At 39.4% G+C, this 20,233-nt stretch overlaps 2 protein-coding genes across 8 annotated transcripts in view; both read left to right on the top strand.

The window, feature by feature from the left end:
- ccdc57 (coiled-coil domain containing 57) overlaps window positions 1–9,768 on the top strand; it is a 130,212-nt gene extending 120,444 nt beyond the window's left edge. For all 3 annotated transcript variants that reach the window (XM_044338726.1, XM_044338725.1, XM_044338727.1), the window contains one exon: window positions 8,831–9,768. In XM_044338726.1, coding sequence (XP_044194661.1) covers window positions 8,831–9,048 — 218 coding nt within the window. In that variant the 3' untranslated portion in view covers window positions 9,049–9,768. The remainder of the gene's footprint in view (window positions 1–8,830) is intronic.
- Window positions 9,769–12,126: 2,358 nt separating this feature from the next.
- Window positions 12,127–20,233, top strand: part of fasn (fatty acid synthase) — a 78,409-nt gene continuing 70,302 nt past the window's right edge. For 2 of the 5 annotated variants that reach the window (XM_044338722.1, XM_044338724.1), the window contains exon 1: window positions 17,609–17,696. Coding sequence is in view for 2 of the 5 variants with exons in the window: in XM_044338721.1 (XP_044194656.1) it covers window positions 17,570–17,696 (127 nt within the window). In the remaining 3 variants the exon portion in view is untranslated. Of the gene's footprint in view, window positions 12,452–17,560; window positions 17,697–20,233 lie in introns of those variants that run through there. The other 3 variants (XM_044338721.1, XM_044338720.1, XM_044338723.1) reach the window with 3 other exon arrangements.

The following is a 20,233-nucleotide window of genomic DNA, read 5'->3' as shown; positions in this document are numbered from 1 at the left end:
ACTGCTTTTTCAAGAAAAGCTGAGAAAATTATGTTTCTCTTTTTATTTTTATTTTTTTACGTTAAAGGGGGCATATGGTGAAATATCCACTTGTTCCAATCTTCATTTTTACAGCATTTATTCATCTGTGGGAAAGGGTGTAACTGCTAAAATTTCAGCCTCTTAGCCCAGGGCACTTGGAAGGCATGTGAAATGGACAAAGTTTGTCCACAAACGCAAGGCCTTGGGCACACCAAGTGGACAAAGGTCATATCTCTATGTGCTAAAATTTTGAGGGCTGAAATTTGAATATGTTGGTCCCTGGGGCTCCAGGAACATGCTCTGTAAATTTCAGCCTCCCAAGCAAGGCTACCCATATACAGGTGGCACTTAATATTTTCACTTTTAAGCCCCTTGGCCAGGTATTGCGAATGGGCACCCCTTACAAGGTACTGCCATTGGAGTAAGGAAAGTTTATTTGTATAGCACCTTTCACAGATACAAAATCACAACTTGTTTTATATTAATGAAAAATACACTGTTAAAGGCAATATTAAAAATAGCAATGAGAACTAACAGTGCATGGCTGACAAGTTAAAATCACAGCAACAACAAACAAATGAGGATAGAGACACATTAACAAGTGCAAAAGTTCCAAAACACAGATGAGAAAATAAACTACTCTATTCAGACAGGCTAACCAAACAGAAAAATAAACCACAAACCAAACAAAATCCAGACAGGCTAACCAAAAGCCTGTCTGAATAAAAATCTTTCCAGCTGCTTCATGAAGATGTCACAGGAGTTGCAACGATAAAGGGAGAGCATTCCATAACTTAGGTGCAACAGCTAGAAAAGCACGGTCACCTCGGGTTTTATAGCGGGTTTGAGGGACAGCCAGTAATTTTTGTTCAGCAGACCTAAGAGGCTGTTTGGGCATATAAGGGAGGAGGAGATCAACAATATACTGGTGTTTGACTACGCAAGGCTCTGTAGGTTAGCTCCAGTATTTTAAAATGGATTCAAAATTTAATTGGGAGCCGAGAGGATAAATTGGCATGATACGTGATCTCTTGTTATTTCTAGTTAAAAGTTGAGCAGCTGCATTTTGGACAGTTTGGAGATGGTTCAGAGAAATTTGACTTCAACAAGTAAAAAGAGCATTACAATAATACTAAACCAGAAGAAATAAAAGCATGAATAATCATCTCCATCTCAGTCTTGGTCCCCACAGATCTTAATTTAGCAATGTTCCTTTATTCAAAAAAACATGAGAGCATAACCTGGCTGACATGATTATCAAAGGATTGGTCAAAGATGACACCTAAATTTCAAAGGTTATGCTGAATACAAACATTTAACAACCCATGCTGCTTAATGTTTGGAATAAAATTTTCAGGAGCACTTATAAGAGCTTCTGTCTTACTTGCATTTAACTGAAGACAGTTGCAGCCATCCAAATCTTGGTGACATCCAAACAATCATTTAAAATGGACAATTGGAGAATCTCATCAGGTTTAAAAGAGAAATACAACTGAATATCAACAGCATAAAAATGATAAGGGATGCCGCCATAACGGCTAATCTGTCCAAGAGGCAGCATATATAAAGAGAACATAGGACCCTGGACAGAACCTTGTGGTACATCGCATGATAGAGGCACTGTGTTTGATATGAACTGACCCAGAGAGACTGAAAAACTCGTATCAGCAAGACAGGATGAGAACCAATCCAAAGCAGACCCTGAAATACCCACTAATTTATTTAGCCTTTTTGATAGAATACCATCCTAGTCTCCCTCATCATTTCATTCAAACAAATTAAAAGCTCTTTCAGATGCAGCCAATGGACCTCTAGTTTGGTGGCTTTCCATAAGCACGCTGTTTTACATCCTACATTTCCATTAATCCAAAGTGAGGATTTGACAGAGGATAATTGTCTAGATTCAAAAGGAGCCACTATATCCAACTTAGAGGAGAACTGTTCATTAAATAACCAGATCAAGGTCTCCACATCATTACAGCTTAACAGCACATCAGCATCAAATAAAACTGAAGTTTTCAGCTCTGGTTAATGATGTGCCTATAAGACATTTGTTTATGGGGCAGTGGATCCAAATTACAAGAAACATCAGAAAGTACACACCTATTGATCGCTTACAAGGAAATCCTCCAAGTGAATATAGTTAGACCGTGTGAAAAAACTAAGTCCAGAGTATGACCCGCTCTATGTGTGGGCCCAGAAACATATTGTATAAAGTTAAAAGACTCAGTTATATCAATAAATTCAGATGCAAACTTAGAGGTAGCATCATCAACGTGAAAGTTAAAATCACCAATTAAAATTTTGTCCAACTTTATAACTGAAGATAAGAACTCAGTAAAATCAGACAGGAAAAGGCCAGGGAGGCCAGGAGATTGGTCAATTCAAATACAATAGAAAGGCGTCAACCAACCAACTTTAGACATATTGAGTTCAAATGAACTCAGTGCTAACCAACTGACAGTCAAAGCAATTTCTGAAAATCACTGCAAGACCTCCACCACAGCTTGACAGCCTCGACGTGCTGATGAAGTTACAGTCTGCAGGACAAACTTCATTGATGAATGAGTATTCCACATTTTGCTGCCAGGTTTCAGTGAGGAACAGAAAGTCCATATTTTCTTTAATAGATAAGTCTTTGAGGAGAAATGTCTTGTTAGCAATGGAGCGAGCGTTGAGCAGAGCCATCCTGACAGAGGAACTGTCAGGAGCAGCTCCAGTAGGAGCAAGAGAAATGGCAGGTAAACAGGGTCATATCTCAATAGTGCCTTTGGTTAAAAGGCTGACATTTGGTATGTACTATCCTCTCCCCCCAAGGATTATCCGGTGTGAAAACACCAAAACTTTGAAAAATTGGGTACAGCAGAAAAATCATTTCTCCATAGGGAGAATGTAGCTCTTTCGACCAAGGCAATCTAGGGATAATCTAGTTTATTTAAGGCCCTCTCACCAATTTTCAGGACCCCTTGAAGGTCCACAAAGGGAAGAGTTTTGTTTGTCCAATTGGAGTACCCAGACCCCCATGTTGGGGTATTTGAAATTGATGCCAGGTCCCTTACCAACCTTGATATAACATACTGGTAGGAGGTAAGGGAATTCAGCAAGTCTGATTTGGCTGACATGCTGTGGTTAGCGTATTGTGTCATTTCTGGTTGCTGACTGTGTTAAGTGGTAGCTGCTCTCAGCTTAGCAGCTAACTTAGCTAAGCAGTAAGCGATGGCTTCTGTCTCTTCCTCTTGCTTTCCTGCTCTCTCTTGCTCAGTGTGTCATATGTTTAGCTATTCCTCTGCCTCCTTTAGTGATAATGGTACGTGTAATAAATGTAGTTTATTTGCAGTCTTGGAGGTGAGGCTCAGTGAATTGGAAGTGCAGCTCAGCACCATAGAAAACCAATCATTAGCTAATGGAGTTAGCCAGCCCCTAGTAGCCAGTGCAAGCTGACCTAGCATAGCTCCTGCTTCCCTGGTAGTTCGCAAGCAGCTGAGAAGCCAGGGTGGCTGGGTGACTGTCCGAAGGAAGCATAGCCCTAAGCAAAAGCCAACGGTTCACTACAAACCAGTTCACGTTTCTAACAGGTTCTCCCTAAGTCAGCAACACAGGCAACCATAGTCAAATGCATTCCTGGGGCCAGAGTGGGTGACATAGAATAAAATTTAAAACTGCTGGCTAAGGATAAGCATGAATATGGTATGATTGTTATTCACGTCTGCGGGAATGATCCCAATTGAGCCAATCGGAGGTCACTAAAATGAGTGTTGAGTCAGTGTGTACATATTCAATTCAGTTCAATTCAATTTTATTTATATAGCACCAAATCACAACAAAAGTCATCTCAGGGCACTCTTCACATAGAGCAGGTCTAGACCGTATTTTTTAATTTACAGAGACCCAACAATTGGCGACAGAGGCAAGGAAAAACTCCCCTCCACCCTAAGGAATACACTGTCAAACAGTAACGCAGGTGTCCTAAGGCGAAGTCAGGGAGGACAGAAACCTCCCATGGAGCAGAAGGCCAAAAACGTGCTTGATCTTGATTTTCAGTATGAATACAGACCGTGAAAGCGGATTTTAAGCAGGAGATGTCAGAAAAGTTACCACAGGGATAGCTGGCTTGTGGTGGCCAAGCATTCCTAGTGACATTGCTTTTTGATCCTTCAATGTTGAGTAGAGCCGTTCGTGACAATAGTGGGCCATGTTCCTGGAGACATGGACAGAGTACCAGGCGTCATGGCAGGGTGTGTAGCCCAGGTATGGGTGCTTAAGTGTGGGGCACCAGTGCTCCACTGGTGGGCATGGTTCCTGGAATCCTCCAGCAGACCTGTGGCTGGTGTTTACCCAGGTACTGGTGCTAAAGTGTGGGGTAGAATTGTTCGGTTGGTGGGCGATGTTCCTGGACACCCGGGCAGAGTACCAGGGATCGTGGCTGTATGTGTAGTCCAGGTTTTGGTGCTTCAGTGAGGGGTAGAAATGTTTTACTGGTGGGCAATGTTCCTGGAGAAGCAGACAGAGTAACATGGGTAAAGGAATAAAAAATAATTATTTATTAATTTATTATTATTATCTATTATTATTATTTATCTAAATTTATTGAAAAAAATCACTGTGTGGCCAGGGCAAATGCAATTCATATTTTATTCCAGACTCAGGGACCAGATAAAATACAAGACATTACATGGCATAAATTACATCCAATTACACACAATTCAACACACCAACTTCTTAATTTGGTGTAGGTGCCACCAAAACAGCCGTGATCCATCAAGGCATGGACTCCAGAAGATGCCTCAAAGTGTTCTGAGGTGTTTGGTACTTACTTTTAGTTTATGCTTGCTGTATGAAATGTTCTATATAAATAAATTTGACTTGACTTGACTGGTATTAGTATAGATGTTATTAACTGATCCTTTAAGTCATGTAAAATGCAAAGTCCCCCCCCCCCCCTCCCCGGATTGGACTTGTTTTTGCAACACATCCTACAGATGCTGTATGTGGTTGAGATCTGGTGAATTTGCAGGCCAAGACAATACCCCGAACTCAGTGTTTGTAGTGGGTAAATTCAAACACCCAACGTTTGCCAGCAGAAAAAGGCCCAGACCATAACGCTGCCTCCGCCTGCTTGCCTTCTTGCAACTATGCATCCAGCCACCATCTATTCACCTGGTAGACGACGTACCTTGATCTGTCAGTTGACCTCATCCAAGAAGAAATGTGACTTATCAGACCAGACCACCTTTTTCCAATCCTCCAATGTCCAGTTCTGATGCTCAAGGGCCTATTGTAGGCATTTTCTGTGGTGGTGAGGTCGCATCATTGGCATTTTGACTGAGGGTCTGCTACAGAGACCAAGCTGATCAAGGCAGCACTCTACCTTGTGTTCTAACAATTCTCTATGAGAGCCAGTGTTCATTCTGTCCATGAGGTCCCTTACAGTTGCTCTTCTTTGCGCTTGGGCCAGACATATTAGCTTTAGTTTGCTCATTGTCCAATAAGCAATAAGCACCCATGTCCCTTTCTGCGGTTTTTCGGGAGTCCTTCCTTTGAAAACTTACAGAATGTGCTAATGACTGCCGACCTGGAACACCCAACAAGATGTGCTGTATTTGTTGTAGTATCACCCTGCACTCAAGCCATCACAATAAGTCCCTTTTCAATGTCAAATAAGTGTTGCCAACAAATGTCTTTTTCCTCTCATTATTCCTGCTTTTGTCCCGCTGCACCCACCGTAAACATGGCTACCGCTGTGTGTACTAATTAGGATAATCCCCTGCAGCTGTGTCTGATCAGTGTTAGGTGAGAAGCAGCATTTAAAGTGAGTGACTGTGTATAGGTGGTTGTATTGTTTTAGGTATGCAGTGTATACAACTGTGTATCATCAGCATGCAGTATCAGCAGCATCAGTAACTGACCCAGAACTAAGCCTTGTGGGACCCCACAACAGATATTGAAGTTGTAAGATTTAAAGTTGCCAAGAGACACAGAGAATGTCCTGCCTGTTAGACAGGAGGAGAGCCAGTTAATGACATGGCCAGATAGGCCAACTGAATTTTCCAATCTTCTGAGTAAAATGTCATGATCAGTGGTGTCAAGGGCAGCAGTCATGTCCAATAATACTAAAATGGAAAGTTTGTTTGCAGAGCTGTTGATCTTTAGATCATTTACTACTTTCATAAGTGCTGTTTCAGTGCTATGACTGGTCCTAAAACCAGACTGATACACATCATACAGATTGTGGAGTGATAGATAACTATGCAGCTGTTTGTAGACAGCCTTTTCAAGTATTTTACTAAGAAAGGGGAAATTGTCAAGGGTTAAGGGAGCAGGTGGAGGACTTTAGTTGGTGTATCACCTCTTCCAGATCATTCAAGGTAATAGGTGAAAAAAATACATTGTGCCCACAGTGGTATGATGATATAGGGTCAGAGACAGACCAGATTCATCAATATGTGTAATTGTTAGATTTTTTTTTCCAATATCAGAAACTTTTTCCAGGAAGAAGGTGGGAAATTCATGACATTTAAGTGGTGAGAAAAGCTCAGCAGGAATTCATCTTGCTGGGTTTAGCAGTTCATCAAACATGGAGAATAGAAATTAAGCATTATTTTGGTTATTGTGTATTCTCTGAGAAATATAGGACTGTCTAGATAGTTTTATTTCTTTTTTATAGTTTTTGAGTGCATTTTTAAAGATCTCGAGGTGAACCAGCAAACCTGGCCTTCCACCACTTACCCTCAGCCTTCTGACAGGCTCTCTTTAGCATTGTTATTCTTACCCCTTTCCTTCAAGAAGCTTTTGGTGTTACAGATACCTATTTGGTATTTAAGGGTGCAAGGCTGTCAATAATTATTATATTATTATTATAATGCTTATTTGTGGTTCTGACTGCATTGGCATGCCTGGGGAGCCATGTCATACTAAAAAATATACAGAAATGGTCTGAGATTGCAGCATCTAACCACTAAACTTTTCAAGGCCGTCTGGCCTTCTCTGGGACCTATAATGCTGAATATTCTTAATTTATCACTTATTACTACCATTGTCCCCAGACACTTTAAGATGGCTGTGGTTAAACCTCTACTTAAGAAACCTCACCTTGAGCCAGGCTGTCTTAATAACTATTGACCAATTACTTCTTTTCAAAAGTACTAGAGTGAGTTGTGTCTAAGCAACTTTCAACTCATATATCAAACAGTTATCTGTTCAAACCTTTTCAATCTGCTTTCAGGACCTATCGTTCCACTGAAACTGCTCTTATCAGAGTGGTGAACGATGTTCTACTCGCTATGGATTGAATTCGACCTCTGTGCGTCTACTACTGGAGCTCAGTGTAGCCTTGACACCATTGATCATTGTATAGTCATAGACTGACTGAAATCGAACTTTGGTGTCTCTGGATCCTGTTCGTGGACTTCAGCTCGGCATTCAGCATTATCCCAGAAGTCCTCATCTCCAAACTCATGCAGGTCACTGTCCTGCCTCCACCTCTCAGTGGATCACAAACTCCCTGACAGGAAGAAGCAGGTGAGGCTGGGGAAAATCATATCCAGCACCCAGACAGTCAGTACTGGTGCCCCTCAGGGATGTGTGCTCTCCCCACTGCTCTATCTGTCCTGGAAGAGGGATCCCTCCTCTGTTGCTATTCCTGAGGTTTCTTCCATTATTCCCTGTTAAAAGAGTTTTGGGGGGCGTTCTTCCTTATTGGAATCAAGGTTCTACAGATATAGGATGTTGTGTGGTGTACAAATTGTAAAGCCCCCTGAGGCAAATTTGTGATTTGTGATATTGGGCTATGTAAATAAAAATTGACCTGATTTGACTTGACTTGACTTTATGGTAAGTCCACAGAATATCACCTTGTTAAAAATGCACAATCCCTCCACCCAGCGTGAACACAGTTGCAGTCATTGGATCAGTGAAGGACAGATGGTGTGAGGGATGTTACCCAATGTGTGGCAATGTTGGTGAAATTTCAGAGGGTATAGTCTCTGTTAGCTGTTCAGGGAACAGTTGCTCAACCAGAGCGGCTGCCAGATCAGACCAGACAAACTTGGTACACTTGATGATCAAGTTTATTACAGATATTTAACAGCTGTATGAGTAAAGATTAGATAGAAGTCCCTCTTATTTCATTTTGAGCAAGGAGATACTGTACAATTGCAATGTGGAAACAGCAATGAAAGAAAGAAAAGGGTATTTAATCTTTGTCTGGATCTTAATGTGCATCAAAATACACATACAGATAGTCACCCATGGGTTAAAGTAGGTGTAGCAGTGATGTTAAGAAAGCTTTTAAAAACAGTCCTTGGTCCACAACTGAATCTACACCAAACTCTATTGTCCGGAGTTGTTGAGGAGGTGTTAAAATATTTACAGAGTGCCTGAAAGCCTAATTTGGAGATCTGTGCTCTTAGTCTCTTACTGTCCAGTATGGTGAAGGTTTTGAGTACATCTTTCCTTCCCTTGACTGTTTTCACCAGTGTGGGGGAGTGGTAGGAAGGGCAGAATCCCCTCCTCTCATTCACAACCCCATAGCTGGATAGGCAAGGTAGATTGTCCACATGTTGAAGTGCCTTTGAGCAAGACACTAAACCCCATATTGCTCCAAATTTGTATAGTAGGAAAAAATGCAAGTTGCTTTTGGACAAAAGCATCTGCCAAATGAAGGTTATGTAATTATAATGTTTATCTAAGTGAAGTATCTACATTTTCCTGCCACTGACACCTACAAATGTTAACCTAAACTTGGTTGATTGAAAGATACCAGCAAATGAAAATGGCATTAATAATGCACCTTTCTTGTCTGCACCTAAAGGTGAAGGTGAACGGAGCAGTGGGGAGGTGGCTGAGCCTGGTGGTGCTGGAGTACAGATGACGGTGTACGGTATCAGTGCTCCCATTCAGAGCCATCCCCCAACCAAGGTCCAGCAGAGGAGGAACCCCTCTAAAACACCATTTAATACTACCAAGACCAGCAGACCTGGAGCCCCCAACAGGATAAGCAAGATCAGAAACTACAATGTTAAAGAATGACTCAAACACAGAGGAAAATCTGTCAGTATACTATCATGGGGAGTCAAACAGCCTGTGAAAACAGTTGTATAAAGTTTTCTATGGCTCCGGAGGAGCTTTGTTGAGTCTGACAAAATACTTTGACGATGCCATCATAATCTCAGATATTAAGATGCATTGTAGGAGTATGATCCAACTTTTACTGAAGCTTGACCCATACTAAGAACCAAAAGTCAGGACATTTTGTCCTCTGCTGCTATGATTTGGACCATTCATTTTAAGTCTGAATTGCCCACATTTATGGAAGTGGGGGACTCTTTTAAAGCCAATATCTGTAGAATTTCTATGTGATTATAACTTCATCTAAATTATCCTGATGGCATAGTACACACAAGAGTACAATCACCAACAACAGAAATGCACTCCAAATCTAGGAATGTTTCAGATACCAAATCAAAAAAATCTTAATTAAACTTTAGTATGATGTGTTCAATGTAAGAATATGTTTTTATATTCAACTCCTTCCTTCCTTCCAACATCTGAGCTCATGTTAATCAGTGACAGCCACAATAAAAATACACCTTAAGGCTTTAATGTAATTGTGTTTTGTGTGTGTGATTGTGTGAGTTAATCCTCGATATTTTAAATGTATGTATTGTTCAAGGTTGTTCTATCTGTAATTGCATAATTTATTTACCTTTCATGTTTTCTTTTTCTCAAAATAAAAAAACAGTCCCAAGATTTGTCAAACTGATTGAACTAAATTGCAACACATGCAAATCTAACAACAACTCATTAGGGAAAATAAGCTAATGTCTGCCCAAAAAGTCCCATGGTTCATATGCCTGAGGAACCTTTGCAGCATGTCATCCCCACTTTCTCTCCACTCATTTCCTGTCATCCAATATCTAATAAAGGCATGAAATATCCCCTGAATAATTTAAAAAATCACCACAATCTAGTTGGTAGATCATCATTGCTTTAGGTACCACTAAGATAAACAGAATTATACTATACTTTCAGAAAAAAAACATTAATTCATGCTGATTAAAATTTCATCTCTCTACCAGCATCATTTAATGGGACTTGTTAAAGCTATCCAATGTCTCAGAAATAATGTGACTCATAAAGAAATTAATTATTACAATTAATTTCTATTGAACAACATGGACTATGCAATGAATTTCATACATTCACTTGCATTAATGTGATTATCAAGCAAGTCCATGAATGAAAAAGTGCAACTTAATTTGAGCCTGTTTCACTGTTTATCACGGAGTCACTGTGTGCTTCTAAAGCCTGTTATCACTGTGCTGCCACAGTAGGTCAGTAGGAAAAAAATATTTCCTTAGAACATCATGTTGCCTGAAATACTGAACTCCAGTAACCCCAAGAAGTCAGACCAGCTTTCCTGGCTTCGTCATCACTCGGGCCCCGCCCTTTAATCACGCTATCTCCGAACAACACCCTCCCTTATATTGTGATTGGATGAAGCCTCACACCCCCGCTACGGTATTGGCCAATTGACATGTCATTCAGAGTACTGCGTGTGTGTGTGTGTGTGTGTGTGTGTGCGCGCGCGCGCGCGCGTGCGTGCGTGTAACCGATGTGTGATGGTGCAGACGCTGGTCTGTACATTTATGTTTGATGTAAAGTTATGTAATGTTAAATGCTGGTGTCACTGATGGCTGCTTATTGGCAAGTGTGAACGTGAGAATGGTAAAGGTTCACAGTCTTCTATTTGAGGGCAAGAAGAAAAAGCAGATGTTTAAGAGTTTATTATCTATAGGCTAGATCTGTGTTGTAAACCTACAGTGATCAAAATATAATTGTTGATGGATGTGACAAAGCACACTATTACTATTTAAACGATCAATTATTGTTTTATTTATTAAAGTAAGACAAATGTTCATAATAGGACAGGACACAGGCCAAATCCTATTTGTGCTAATTTACAGTTTATTTAAACCAAACTCTCACCTCGACTTGTAGGGATGGCAGTTTTGTTCTGTTGCTTAGTTGGTCCACCACATTGATTCAGACTGAAATGTCTCAACAAATATTGATGATTACCATGCCATTTTGTACTGACATTTGTGGTGCCCACATTATGAATGTTGCTGACTTTCATGATCCTCTGACTTTTCCTATTACACCACCAGCAGGTCAAAATTTTCTCTTAATTTGTACTCGATGCATATACCTGCTAAACATCAACATATTCTCATTGTGAACACGTTATTATGCTTATGTGAGCATTTAGTAAGCTCAAAGCACACACTGTGCAGCTGCTAGAATGGTTGTAGACAGGTCCACATCTCATGATGAAAACTAATTGAGGAAAAGTTGAAAGCCCTGCCAGATTGGACAGTCAGTGATCAAAAAGCATTACCTTCCATCAGCTGCTGACAAATATTTGAGAAATAATTTTGCTGAGTCCTGCACAATATTTCGAAAGTTTTGGCTTGAACATTGCTCAGGTACATTTCTCAATATACCATTTGTACCAGTGTTACCCATTGAAGCCTGTCAAATCAGACATTTTCGAAATGAAGCCCCTTTGAGTTTTGAGTGCCACAAGCTCCACAACCCGTAAAAATGATTCATACATCGATGAATTACAGGTAAGTTCACCATGGTTTGTTGGTGGTCACTAGCATTTCGCACCTAACATTCACCCATGCAGAGCCAAGGTTACTTCATCGGGCAAGAAGGACGCACGTCAATTTAGAGTTTCCACTGGCTTGTATGTCTTTGGATAACCAGTATGATGAAAAATAAATATTAAAAAAAGTAATATCCTAGCCTAGAGAGCAACACAATTTCATATGTTGTTGCATTAAGATCCAGTGCAACTATGTAATAAAGATATCATTTGGCTGGCGTCAGATGTGGCATCCAGCGTTTAGTCCAACTTTATTTTTAAGCTATATTATTATTATTTCATGACATTTTGTAGCCATATGCAGCTGCTGCCTGCAGTCTGGTCGTCCAGCCGGGCGGAGCAGCGAGAATGACAGTGCCGGTCCGGCCGAGAACAGAATTCGTTTGAACTCTAGTAACCCCGTCTAAACATTTTCTTTTTTTCTCTCTGTGACTACGGGGGCGTTCAACGAATTACTTCATCACTGGCTGGATCCGGGAGCTCTGCCTCTTTTCTCATTGGACTATGCGGCCAAGCCAAGCCGTCAGCCCATGTGGCGTGGCCAGGAAGAATGTGAGACATTTAAATTCATCAGAGAAAAAAGATTCAAAGAAGAACGGATGCTAACGTTGTATAGACAGGGAAACGACAGAGACAGCGATTCCTCCCTACCATCATAACGGAAATAACGAAGAGAATACATGCCAAACAAGTGCTAACATCTCACCAAGTAGTTTCAATTCGTGATATTTGGGGAGCAAACCGGTGTAGACAACACAGGTAAGATCGCTAATCGCTATTAGCTATGGTTTTCGGATAACGTCGTCACTGCTATTATGCGTCACTTCTCTTTTATCGAGATAAAACGATAGCAAACTAAGCTGAATATAAGGCTGTAAAAAATTATAATCAAATTTTTATTTTAACAGGTTTAGGTCAAACAGCTGAAACTTATTCCAGAAATGGGGCAGTGTCTCTCTGTCTTTATCTCTCTCAATCAGTTTCTGTGTCTGTCCCTCTATCATTCTTATTGTCTCATTTTTCTGACCCAGGTCTTCATCACTCACATTCAGTTTTTCTCCGTATCACATTTCCGTATATCTTCCCCCTGTGAGTTTGTTGTCTGTCGCCTTCCGCTCTCAGCAGCCTCTCACTCTGCTCTCGCCCATCTCTTCCTCCTGCCCAGTCTGCATCATTTTTTGATGAATTTGCTGATAACGTCTCTTTTTCCCTTCCTTTTAACTGACCTAAAATGTTTTATATTGTAGGAGTATGTGTTTAATAGCCTACAGGCAGTTAGAATCAAACAAGTAATAAACAGAAAGTGATTCTTGGATCATGGCTAAAATATATTTTCAGTCTGAAAGTTATGTTGTAGTCTGTTTGTGTGAAGACTCGTGCTCACATTAACAGATGGGTTTAACAGGATGGACATATTCTTAAATATATTTTGGACACACCTTCCCATCAAGGAGTGGCCAAACCTTTTACGGGTAATGTATCTTAAATATATTTATATTTATATTTATATAATTAATAAATAATCAAATTATAATAATAAGTCCTCTAGCACTGCAGTCTGAAGGGTCCAGTGTGTAAGATTTAGGGATGCACCAATCCGACTTTTTCAGTCCCGATACCGATGCAGATACCTGGACTTTGGGTATCAGCCGATACCAAGTACTGATCTGATACCAGTGTTTAATAAACTGTATGCCTCACTGTGTGGAAGAAACTGGGATCATTCTTTTATGTGTAAGGCAACATCAGACTCAACTTTGCTTTCCTAACATTACTTTCCTAACTTTTTAAAGCAAAATGTAACACATAAGTATGTTTATATGTTTAAAATTATTAATCCATGAGTGAGTGATTCAAGTCATTCGTTCACAGGGAAACAGTCACTGAGTGAGTGTTTTAAGTCATTCGTTTGCAGTAGGAGGGGTGTGCTCAAGACAGCAAATATACAGCTGATTCGGGTTGCTAACGTTTTAGCTGCAATGATTCAATAACATTTGTCTTGGACTGAAATCCAGATATATAACATTATCTAGATTGATATTATATGCGTAGGCTCACGTTTAACGTTACTGTGTGCGGGACACACACACGTAACATATCTGTTTTGAAAAGAGGACAGCTATAAGGATACACTCACTGAATGGAGTGTGTGTATGTGTGTGTGTGTGTGTGTGTGTTGCTGCTAATCTGTTTAAAATAAACAAAAAATGTAAACTATATAGGATTTTGTGGATTGAGTTAAGTAAACCTACCGAGATGTGGTGTTAACCAAAAGCAGCAGGTTCTCCGTCAGAAACACAGAAACCCGAACAAATCCAACTTTCTAAGGCAACTGACAGTAACACTGAGAAACTTACATTTTTTACTGGAAAGTTCAGCTGAGCCAGAGTGATGGTGACATGACAGAGAGAGGAAAGTAATCCTGGAGGGGAAAGTGCCTGAAGTAATGAAAACACAACAATTCTTATTTTCAGGTGATCATACACTAATTAAAACATACTTATGAATATTATATTCCATTTCTGCCAAGTCCGTTCCACTAGATGCCAAATTCTACACATTGGACCTGTAAGCCTAACATCCTCACCAGAACTTTACTAAATCCATAAATGAACTGTTAAGCTCCACATTCTCTGAACAATAATGATTCAAACATAATGCAAGACTATTTATTTAATACTGTAGCTCTTTACTGTTAATTAAGATCGATTCATTTAACTGCACAGGCTGTTTCATTTTACAAGTGATGAACAGAAGTTACTCGAAAAAAAACACTAGCTCTCTTGTAGAAAGCAACTTAACTTTTGACTAATATTATAACGTTAGATACGACCTGATTATTGAATCTAGTTTGTCATTCAGGTCTCAGTCACTCTGTGTGTGTGTATGTGGGCTGACAGTGACTTGCCATGACTGATTGTCTGTTTTGCTGCTGTGCCTAACGAACAGTTTTTGGAGGCCAAAGTGGTCAAGTCAAGTGAAGTCAAGTCAGTTTTATTTATATAGCTTCAAATCACAACAGATGTTATCTCAGGGCACTTTTCAGATAGAGCAAAGAAAAAAAACATTAAATCACATAGAAGTACTGTGAATGAGTTAATTTTAACTTGTAGATGAGACATTCTACTCATGTCAGTTGGAGGATATGAAATGTGTTTTCACAAGTTTTGTTCCTTTAGGGAGACTAAGTGTGTATGAAAGAGAAACTGATCTGGCTTTAACTCTGCAATCCAGGAACAAGTTTATCTTCTTCAAGGAAGAGTATCATGTGATATAGTTTAGCTTTTGTCTGTATTGTGTTCGGTCCATGACTGTGTGACAAGTCAGATCTTGTTGTGGGGTGCTGCTGTATGAGTCAAACAGTCTAATATTCAGAATGTTAGGGCTGGTGGGAGTGCAGTAAGGGATAACTGTAGAAGACAATGAAGATAGTCATCTTTGTTGAATATAATTTGTAATAACAGTCATTACAGCATGAGGCAGCAGTGGACAGACACACCAGTTTATCGAGTGCTGAATAACTGTATAGATATGTGTATTGACCAGCCCAACTTGCAGCTCACAGTCATGTGCAGGGTGTTAGTGTGTGATCAGGGTCATGTAAGGCTAGATATTGTACTGAAGGTGCATCATCAGGTCTAATCCCAGGCCAGTGCATCCTCGAGCCAAGATCCCTTCAGCTACCGATCCACAGAAGAGTCCAGGACAGCTGGATGTGCTAAGCAGTCTAATATCCAGAATGTTGATGTTCATAGATCATGTGTTTCAAAATACGTCTCTGTTAATTATGATATTTTGTTGTTTAATTTATCATCAGTGCTGCTACCTAGGCTCATAGATTGATTGTCATGGCCTGCATTTTTACATTTAGAAATGAAAAATTAAAAATATTATATCCCTCATTCTGTCTACCACATTATCTGACCTTTGTGAATCTTAGACTTCTAGATACTGAAACAGAAACCAACAGTTTGAGACCTTCATAAAGAATAGTTTGACAGCTGCAAAGACAGGAATACCATAATGCACATTTGAGTGTTTAGCAAAAACCATAGTCATTTTTCAGTTATTCTCGACAACTGGTTGAGTGCATGTGTGGTGAGAAGAGAATGCAGTTATTTTGCATGACTGCCTTTATCCTGTGATTGAACATCTCTGTCCTGATGGGCGGGTCTGCTCTCTTCCAAGATGATAATGACCCACCCATATGAAGGTGTTCTGGAGGTTTGTGGTGTGGAGTGTGCTCTGAACATCTCTAAAGTATTCCATAAGGGTAGGATGATGGAAGGACGACTTCTTTGAGAATGTGACATGCTTTACTTTAGAGTCGCTCTGTCCCAAGCTGCTAGCTCATTGGTTGACGGAAGAGTCTGGCCTTGTTGACACGAAAAGGCTTGGCCTAGAAACAAGGAACAAAGACCAAGACACACACACACACACACACACACTACAACATGGATTTGTGCACTCATGTACACAGACTACATTGTCTGCTGTAATTGCTCTTTCGTGCATGCTCAGAGGGACCACTCTTCTCCAAACTTGCCAGTCGATTCCAACACAGTTACATACTGTATACTTCAATACTGAAGCATCTGTAGTGTGAATTAATACAATAGAATTACTGCCAGAAGGACCTTTTTTTAAAAATAATCACATTTCACACTTTGTTGTAATAAAAAAATTCAAAGCATTTGGCTATTCCACATTTTCCTGTTGCATCAGCTGACTGACTGTATTATTTGTACAATAGATCAGTGAGTATTGCACTGATGAAATGTGACTGATGTATTCACCGAGCTAGCAATCCAAAATATCAGCTTACTGGGAAGCCACACATGTATTCAGAAATTCTATTATTATAGGATTTCATTTGCAAGAGAGGGCATTTTTAAAAATACAGACTAGGATCCAGAGGCAGATTTAACAATTTGTGAAGCTTTGCAATTAAAAAATATTTAGTGTTAAGATTTAGTGTGATTTTTGTTTTCAATAATCAAAATGGGATATTCTGTAAATGATGCAAAGAAAAGCTTTAGCCATTGGTTAAAGCTTGTATTCAGTTTAACTAAGTGGTTCCAGATTTAGAATAGAATAGTAGGGTAGTGCAGTCTGATATTTCTTCAATAGTACATTAGAAAATAATAATCTTAGACATAAGACTAAATTTATCTGGATGCTGTTTGTGCAGAATGTTGAGGAGGCTACATCATTTGTGTCCGCTAATGATATTTGATTTATGTATTTTAATTTGTTCCTGTCCCTGCTTTATTTTATTTGTTTTTATAAATATGGCTGCTGTCCAGTTACAGAACAGTCCAGTTCACCTGCAGAACAGCATTAAAATCCAAGCGCACCACAGAGCCTGTCCTGCCCAGCTGCTGACAGCACTGTCAGCTGAGAGTCAATAACACTGGATAGTAGAGGAGATTGTACCAGTGTCTGGTTCAAAAGTACAGTAGCTTAGCCAACTTCGCTACCATTCAACACCAGAGCTGAGAGCTTTGGAGCTCCTCTCGCTGTTCCCATTACAGTTAGTTTTGTAGTTAAATCATTTTTAGACAAGACTAGGTATGTTAAGGTAGCAGCCATGCTGTCTTCCCGTGTGTATGTGCATGTATAAAAATGAATAAAAAAATATGCACTGACTTTTGAGCTTCTCAAATGCTGATACAAATTATCAATATTTAAGGGGAAGCCCTCAAGGCATAGTATTCATCTTAAATACAGAATAGCATGCCTGTTTGAATTTAGAACTTGATTTTCACCTGTTTGGATCAGCTAAAATAGTACTGATCACATCCATCAGTGTGTATAAAAATGTCTACGCCTCTTATTGTTGACACATTTCTCTCTTTCCGTTCACAGTAATTCAGCATGGATGAGATAGTCATAGCAGGGATATCAGGCCGTTTGCCTGAATCCAACAACCTGGAGGAATTCTGGGAAAACCTCATCAATGGAGTGGACATGGTGACAGAGGACGACCGGCGGTGGACACCAGGTGAGTCCACTTCTAAAGCTGAATTTGATTGATTGCTCAGGGTCAGAAATGCATTTCTGTGCCACATGGAGCAGAGAATGACAGCTTTGTTTGAAGTGTGAATGCTGATGCATTCACACTTCTGTTCTTCAAATCGTTATTATTTAGTGTGGATGCTGATGCATGCTGAAGCATTCACACTTGTTCTTCAGATCTTTATTATTAGTGTTAATGCTGAAAGGATTCACAGTTTTGTTCTTCAAATCTTTACTGTGTGATTGCTGTCAGCAATAAAGAGTTTATTCTCATTATCTTCTTATTTATTCTTATAATTAGTGTGAATGCTTCCTTCAAACACTTTGTACACATATACACTCTCATGGTAAACTAATCCTGCTGCCACTAATGATGTTCAAATCTCTGGGCTACAAGCTCTAGTTTTAGGCAAATAAATTTCTCCCTAACAAAATGGGAACTTTTTCTCCCATTTCAGGGATTGTCTGATGGCTTAGTGGTTTAGAACACTGTTCTCATGGTCTGCTGTCCCCATTAGATGAAAAGCTTCTGATTTTGATACCCGCTCTTTGCAGTGCTCCTCATAATATTGCTCTTATGAACAAAGTTGCTTTGGATATTATCACGTACCATCATTCAATGTGACTTGAGTGCGATTTAATATTATTACCTGAAATGCATGTTTAAGTCATTTTTTCCTGTAACAAAGTGTGTCTGAGTAGTCTACTGGTTTAAGATCAGGCCACTTCTGTGTCCCTTTTAGATCCAAAGGTTGTAAGTTCAAACCCTGCTAAAGGCAGCACTCATTTGAGCTGATGGTGAAATAAATGCAGAAGCACACAGCACAACATTCAGGTTTCATTCACAATTCAAAACTGTCTTTATCTCACAAACACAAACAATACGTACAAAAACAACATCAGATATTTGCATGCACAAACACATACACATAATTGCCAAGAAAAGTGTCAGGAGTAACAGAGAAATCTGAATTCACATTGTTGTGTGACATGTTAGATTAGATTAGGTTAGATTAGTTAGATTTTTCAATACCATTAGCCTAACTTCCAGCAATGCAATCAAAATGAGCTTTCAGTAATCACATGTGATTTCTACAGAAATTGTATTTTCTTTTTTGGCCCTTTTCCATTTGTGCAGCTCATTCAGCAGATGTGGGCTTGTATTTGTGTCAGTGATTTTAAATAAATATTCTATACGTATTATGTAGAATATTTATATGATATTCATCATGCCACCTCTTTGTCCCTTTTAGATCCAAAGGTTGTTAGTTCGAACCCTGCTAAGGGCACCACTCAGTGCAATTGATGGTGAAAAAAATGGAACACACACAGGTGCTCCTGTTTATTGAGATTACTAAACACAATCCTTCTGATAAGACCCCTCTCCCCCTCTCTTTCGCTGTTTTTAACTCTTAGTGACCTCAACCCTTCAGTTTTCATTCACAATTCAAAACTGTCTTTATCTCACAAACGCAAACAAACAATACATATGAAAAAAATATAACAAACACACACATTATTGTCAAGAAAACTATTAAAAAATTAGGTATTTTTAAAAGTCTAAATGGAGAAATCTGAATTCACATTGTTGTGTGACGGTAGCTTAGTATGTCTGCCTCACAAACATGAGGTTGCAGGTTCAATCCCACCCAGAGGAAATGTTACCCTAGATTTTTCAGAACTATTCGCCAGCAATGCAATGTAAATCAGCTTTCAGCAATCACAGACAATTTCTTCAGAAATTGTATTGGGGCTTATAGTTTTTGAGATCTAAACCTTAATTGATAGGGAGTCACTGTCACACTCTCACTGACTGCAATATAGTCTGCAGGCTGTTAATCTCCTCTCACTCCTGTTTCTTAAACTTACAGGTTCTCTCTTTCTTCGAACACTTTGTACATGTTATACATCCTCATGTTCTGCAAGATCTCCTCCCACTAATGATATACAAATTTCTGACTTTAGAAGCTTTGTTTTAGGCAAATCAATTTTTCCTCAACAAAATGTGAATTTGTTCTCTGTGTTTCAGGGATCCCTAGCTTGCTCAGTGGTTAAGCCTTGTTAATGGTCAGCTTTCCTTGGTAAATTACAAGATTCTGGGTTCCATACCAGCTCAGTGCATTTCTCCTCATATCATAGTATATCATGCTGTTCGATGTGTCAGCTCAGTGCATAACATGGCTGTCTTACAAATGTGAGATAGTAAATTTAATTTCACCTATGTGCAATTTTACATTTTTCAATACTATTCAGCGTTCAGCAGTACAGTCTAAATCAGCTTTCAGCAATCACATGCAGTTTCTTCAGAAATTGCATTTTCTAGTTAGTTTTCTAGTTTTGTTCTTCAAATCTTTATTATTGTGTGATTGCTGAAAGCAATTTTAATCTGTGCAGCTCATTCAGCAGATGTTTGCTTGTATTGTATTTTATTGTAACATCTTACAGTGATTTTATATATTTTGTTAAAGCATTAAAATTTATAATGGCAGTCTAACTGTCAAACTGAGTTGGAGCCTTTGTCAC

Source organism: Thunnus albacares, chromosome 20, assembly GCF_914725855.1.
Source record: "Thunnus albacares chromosome 20, fThuAlb1.1, whole genome shotgun sequence".
Classification (NCBI taxonomy): Eukaryota; Metazoa; Chordata; class Actinopteri; order Scombriformes; family Scombridae; genus Thunnus; species Thunnus albacares.
This window is presented reverse-complemented; position numbering and strand designations above follow the sequence as displayed.